General features: G+C 38.2%; 1 protein-coding gene across 1 annotated transcript; it reads left to right on the top strand.

The window, feature by feature from the left end:
- The first annotated feature begins 1,461 nt into the window (after window positions 1–1,461).
- Window positions 1,462–6,352, top strand: cunh22orf23 (chromosome unknown C22orf23 homolog). Its single transcript, XM_036570110.1, has 6 exons — window positions 1,462–1,715; window positions 2,682–2,744; window positions 2,839–3,018; window positions 3,728–3,859; window positions 4,454–4,554; window positions 6,048–6,352. Exons 1-6 carry the CDS (start codon window positions 1,622–1,624, stop codon window positions 6,132–6,134), a joined length of 657 nt encoding a protein of 218 aa, XP_036426003.1. The 5' UTR covers window positions 1,462–1,621; the 3' UTR covers window positions 6,135–6,352.
- Window position 6,353: the final 1 nt, after the last annotated feature.

Raw genomic sequence — 6,353 nt, 5'->3', positions numbered from 1 at the left:
GCTTGGGCTAAAGGGGTATTAAGACCCCTATCATTGGGCTGTGGAACAGTGGAAATATGAATGAGCTTCAGCAGCAACAGGAGGACTAACTCCCTGTCAATGGAAATGCTGTTCGAACAGCTGTCTACAAACTTTTGGACACTTTATTCAGTGCACTAACGCATGGCCTCAAGTGGCTTACTTCTTATATAAAACTGCGGCCACATATAACACGTGAAGACACATTTTTCAGGAAATAATTATTATTAATAAAATGTATTCCGCCAAGAAATGTAGGTCCTTAAGAGTGCCAAGTGCCAAGCAACCATGGGCCGCTGAATCAAGAGCACGTTCGGTCGCCCATTGCTGAATATTGCAGTTATTTCATTTTTTTAACTTCTTGTCGCATAACAATGAGGATATGATAACATAGCACTGTTTACTGCAAAACTTTCGCTTTATAATTACCTTCTGGTCACAAAATTACCACCGAGTCTGATTTAGCGTCAAACCAACGGCGCCCCTCTTCCCACACTGGGGCTGAATCTCAAATGGCTTCCTGTCCCCTACATAGTGCACTACGTAGGAATTAAAATTATGGATCCTGCACCCCAACAATGCATAATGTAGGTAAGTTAACTAAGACATCTGGGACTCATATACATACGTGATAAATGATGCACTATTTGGCTGCAGAGGCTAGAATTTCTAAAGCTCCAAAGCTAGCACACTATGTAGGGAGTAAGGAGCCGTTAGAGACTCAGCCTTGTGTTGATGCTACTTCTGTCTGAAACACGGACACATGTAAGCCTTTCAAGTGGCAAAAATATATTTGCTTTCCACGACATGTAACGCGCTGTATGGGTGAAACAACCATTACCGGATGACCTACATAGTGCACTACACAGGGAACAGGGAGCAATTTGGAATCTAGCCTATGTGATCATGCAATAAAACACTACGTCTGGGCGTGGTCTTGGCTGGAAGACGGTGGGCGGGCCGTGTGGATAATCAGTAATAATTGACGCTGGTGCATGTTTAATGATAGCCTGAAAAGAAAAGAATCAAATTTTTTCAATGGTTTTCTTATAAAAATGGTTTCTCTCATCTAATAAGAGTAGTGTTGAAGAACTGCCGTCCTCGCTAGAGCTGAAAGTGCGGTTGCAGCTCCTAAGCAGAGGCGCAGGGAGCTGAGAGTCCTGGGCTGAAAGTGTGGGGTCTGAACTTGCGGTGCTGCGGTCCTGCAGTTGGATACTACTGTCAGAAACTAGCCTGGAGCTGCGTCCAAAACCACATACTACACAAACTACACTAATGAATGGACTTCTATTGGTGGTGTCCTGTTTTTGACATATTTTTAGTATGGTAGTAAGCGGCGGGTTTGTTTTAGCGGGATAAAAACGTGCATTTTGGCGCCATCTGCTGGTCATAAGTTAGACTGGCGCTCCTCCCACTGTGTTCCGGTAACCATAGCAACGTTTCCACTCCTAGACTAAGCGAAACTGAGTGACTTTTTTGGTCATTTGGCTTCATCAGAACCGCGAGTGTTTTGTTAGTGTTAAAGTGTTGAATTATTTTACAGAGCTTATATACTTTATTAGGTTCTCTATGAGGATTCGGCTTCGTGCTTTGGTTGGTCTGGATGAAGAGGATGGGCGAAAACACCAACGGCAGCGAGGAGCTGAGGAACCATCCGAGAGTGAAATACAGCGACGAGACCAGACAGTTAATGCAAAGTATGTGTGCTGATCGTTTGTTGTACCCAGGGCCGTTTATAAGCAGGACCCACAAGTACTTCCTTACTTACCCGCTTACTTACTTACTTACTTACTTACCTATTTATTTATTTATTTATTTATTTATTTATTTAAATGCAAGGAGTTAAAAGAATTTCTTACATTCTTTGTATATAAAATGAAGTACGTATTAAATCTTACATACAAAAGAATATGATTGGTGAAGGAGGGGTGTGGGGGCTCTCCCAGCAGATTACACTTTGGGCCCCCAAATTTTCAGAAACAGCCCTGGTTGTGCCCATCCTAAAATCAAATCAAATATGCTTTATTGCCATGACAGGATATGAGACCTGTGTTGCCAAAGCTGTACAATACATGTTAAATTGAGTTATTAATCTGTAAATTAATAAAATATGTTAATAAAGATAAATAATGCTAAATTTCCTTTGAGATCAATAAAGTATCTATCTATCTATCTATCTATCTATCTATCTATCTGTCTATCTATCTATCTATCTATCTAATGAAAAGAAAGCTATAAAAATTGAAGTACAAATATGTTTATACATATATTAATAACAATACTAATAATAATAGTAATAAACAATAAGATAAACATGAAAAATTAAGGAACATCAGAAATCAGAAATACCGATTAGATAACTGAAGAGATCTTGTGTCAGTTATAAATAAACTGTCCTGCTAAATCTATTGATTCTAATTTGTTTTATTATTGATGGTTTTGTATTTTGAACATGAACAAAGTGGTCCTCAGTTACTGTCTCTCCTGATGGACATTGGGTGCAGATCCTGTCCTAAAATAGATTCAGTTGATCATAAAATAATATCCATCCCAAAATGGGAGACAGTTATGCTGTTCGTTTTCTGATCCACATTGATGATGATGATGACGTATTTCAATCCATCCTAACACGAGTCAGTTTGTTTACTCTATTTGTTCTGCAGTGATGATGCAAGAATCTGGACTCACCAGCTTTCAGCAGCGACAGATCAACAGCCAGCTGAAGAGTAAGAAATAAGAATGTCATGATCCATGTGTTACTGAAGTTAGAGCTTAGTCTGTTCACTTTCCTCAATCATTGTCTTTTCTTTGGTGTACCAGAAGGGGGCGCCCTACCTCTGGTTTGTAACCCCACTTCATCTGCCCCACCATGCCAGCCTCAGCCCCAGCTCAGGGTCAGTAACGGTCCTGCTCTCTCAGCCAGGCCGCAAAGACGCAGCGCTGAGGAATGTAGAGCCGGAGACAACTACTCACGAGAGAAATATCGACCCAGCGCAACACGTGAGTATCTAATACCTCTGATTATTACACCGTTAAAGCTAGTTTACTCTGTTAGCACATTTCTAGCTGAACCACGTTTAGATATTTATAGATAATCTAATAATCAATCATTCATAATACATCAACTTTATAATAACATTTATTAATTGTATGTAATGTATTATATATATTTTATATATTATAAATAGTATGCATAGTAATGATAATAATAAAACTTATAAATAAAGCTTTTATTATTATTATTATTATTATGGTGTTGTTCAGACTGCTCCACATCAGGCAGGGGATAAGTACTGCAAAAGTTTGAACATCCCTTCTCAAATTACGTTTTGCTGATTTTCTAAATGAAAATAAGTTACACATCCTCTACATTTTTGTCTGCACATTTTCATGCACAGTTTGTATTTATTTATGTAGTTGAACATATTGGGAAAAATGTGCCATAAGTTCTGCACAGGCCGCTATTTAATATTTTTCCATCATGTTAAAATCAGCAAATAAACTTGTGTATTAAAATGTGCAGAAGTGTGTTTGCTGTAGAAGATGTGTTAAATTATTTACGCTTAATCATCAAGACTGTATGCCAACCTTAGTCCTCCTGCCTGATTACTGCTTTAAGACAGTTCAGTCAGCCTAAGATTCATTATTCACCATCTTACATGCAGCATAATAACACATCTCCCCCGCTCTCTGTCTACTCTGGCTTAAGGGGATTTGGAGAAAGAGAAACACCGACTGCAGAGCATCCTCGCTACAGGCCAGGAGGAACCACAGCCTTCTCTCTCACACCAGCAGCCCCCTGAGAGAGGAGAGGGAAGAGAGACAGACAGGTTTCAGGAAGGTGAGACTAGTCATACAGTTAGCAGTACATGTTATATGTACAAAATTGTATCACACCGTCCACAACATTGTGCTTTAAACCTCTGACCTCGCCATAATTCAGTCTGATTAATATTATTTATATAATTATTCACAGTTCAATTTGATTATTTTTCTGTTCAGTTATTTAAAAATTTAAAGAACTTTTCACAGTAGTAGAATATACAGTTGCATGCAAAAAAGTTTGAACATCACAGTCAGTTTGTTGATTTAAGAGAAAATAAGTTAACGTCCTCTACAAGAACACACTCAAATATGACATTTTTCTACAAAAATGGTAAAGACTGGTTAAAACTGGTTGAAAGGCTGGTAATAAAATGTGTCATATCTTTTGCACAGACCACATTTTGTGTTTTATTTTTTCCCAATATGTTAAATTCAGCAAATAAACAGTAATTGTGCATAAAAATGTGCAGGAGTGTGTTCTCTGTAAAGAATGTGTTATTTTCATGTCGAAAAATCAACTAAACATGTCTTGACCAGAAGCGTGCAACTTTTGCTCTGTACTGTATCTAACTTTATGCAGAGAAAACTATATTCTTTCCTTACTGCACAGTTCTGGATGAGATTGAGGAGAGGAGGCAGTTTCTGGAGGAGATGAGTGCTCTTGGAAGGGGACACCACTACCAGCACATCATTAACTCTCAGATATCTCAGGTACTGAGACTGAGATACACATGACTACCATGAACACACACATATTGGGACCTCTGCTGCACCCCTTCGACTTGAAGCAAACCCATTTAGGGCAGATGCTTCTATACAAGTTTACCTAATGTTTTACACTACCTAAAAAAAGTTTGGGGACATCTAGCTTTTGCATGTTATCATCAATTTGCAAAAACTGATAGGTTTCAAATAGCTTTTTAAAAGATTAATGTATAGCATTATTTTAATAATAGGACCACACTTTGGGCAGCCTGCTCCAGATGTTTGATGGGCACTGTATTCCTAGATGAGCACAGCTGCACCATTTGCAATCAAATTGATTCAAAAAAATGCCAGCTGCATGATATTATTGGTTTTTATTATTAATCCCTACCTGATGTCTTTGTGAAAACTGTGTGAGTTTTAAGAAGAAATTTCTTCTTAAAAAGGGTTGTGAATGAGGCTCAATAATTTTGATGCATTTACCTGTAAATAGCTGATGCACAGTGACGTATTCAAAATTCAGAAGACGGACAAAGGTCATTTGATTTTGATAGAGAATTTAAGGAAAACAGGAATTTTCTCTTTTAAATCATATACATTACTGGGCAAAATCAGTAATTATTTACTTTTTAGATCAAGTTGAGTAATCATTTTCCAGAAGATATTTCTGAGATTAGATAGAAGACAATCCACTTGCATGTTGAAGAGGAAAGTCAAAGTGAAAAAACAGGAGTTTCAAAAAAGTAAAGTGGGACTCAACCATGTCTGTCCCCATCAGATAAACAGCACTTAAAGCTTTCATCTTTGAGAGAGAGGAGAAAATCAAGCTGCTTCAGATCTGAAAAGATCCACAGGTGTTTCTGTCCATCCTTCCACTGTGAGAAGACGTCTCAGCGCTATGGGTGTGAAAGGATGTGTAGCTGTTCAAAAAGTTTTCCAACCATTTACTCAGTCTGCTATTAGCTATATGCATAAATCGTTAATATTTACATACAGCTACACAGCATCATCAAATCATTACTTAATATGTTCAGCATCATTTGACGCAACAGACAGAGCGTGATCATATGACCATGTGTGATGCAAACATCCAGGATCGTAGAAGTTATGACCCCTAACTTGCACTGCCTGTAGTAATATTGTATAGTAATACTGTGATATTGTCATCCAGAGTTTTATCACTGTGAAGACTGAACTTTGGAGTAGAAAAATATCCATGCAGATTTCTTTAAAAACTGAAAGTGAGTCTCCTTAAAAGAATGAAGCTGAAAATGTGATATTACATTTAGCTGTTGGTGGTTTGTGAAATGTTCTGTTAAACATGTCTGCTTTGACTGGAAATTAAGTAAAATGAAGGGTGACTTTTGCACAATACTGGATATGATGAATTGTGCTTAATATGAATAATGACAAATTTGATTTCAGGCTGACTTGACAGCAACAGTATTTATGAACACGACCTAAGATTCAATGATGTGTGCTCTTCCTTCTTCCAACAGAAAGTCCGAGAGCTTGAGCTGATCGACAGGACGCGCAGCGAGGAGCTGACGACACTCATGATGAAAGAGAGAGAACAGGACAAGTGAAGAGCAGCTGTAAATAAACAGAGGTCTGCCAGCTGTGTACCTGGATTTACCAACATTACTGCAAACTGAAATGATGCTGCCTATTTAATGCTACATTGCTTTTCAAGGGTTTTGGGTTTGAGTTTTAGGTCCTGGTGTTTATTGTTCATACATTCTCTGACCCAGTGGCCAAGGGGCCATTACTTTTTTCATGGGATTAGTGCAAAAACCAAAATGGGG

Source organism: Colossoma macropomum, unplaced genomic scaffold (assembly GCF_904425465.1).
Source record: "Colossoma macropomum unplaced genomic scaffold, Colossoma_macropomum, whole genome shotgun sequence".
In the NCBI taxonomy this organism is placed as follows: Eukaryota; Metazoa; Chordata; class Actinopteri; order Characiformes; family Serrasalmidae; genus Colossoma; species Colossoma macropomum.
Note: the sequence above shows the minus strand (reverse complement) of the source record. Positions and strands in the feature narration are given on the sequence as shown.

Excerpts from the sequence above, each read along its gene's own strand:
- cunh22orf23 (XM_036570110.1), top strand. The coding sequence starts at position 1,622 with ATGAAGAGGATGGGCGAAAACACCAACGGCAGCGAGGAGCTGAGGAAC. Across the intron at positions 2,745-2,838 it reads GATCAACAGCCAGCTGAAGA|AAGGGGGCGCCCTACCTCTG; the intron begins GTAAGAAATAAG and ends TTGGTGTACCAG. Across the intron at positions 4,555-6,047 it reads TTAACTCTCAGATATCTCAG|AAAGTCCGAGAGCTTGAGCT; the intron begins GTACTGAGACTG and ends TTCTTCCAACAG.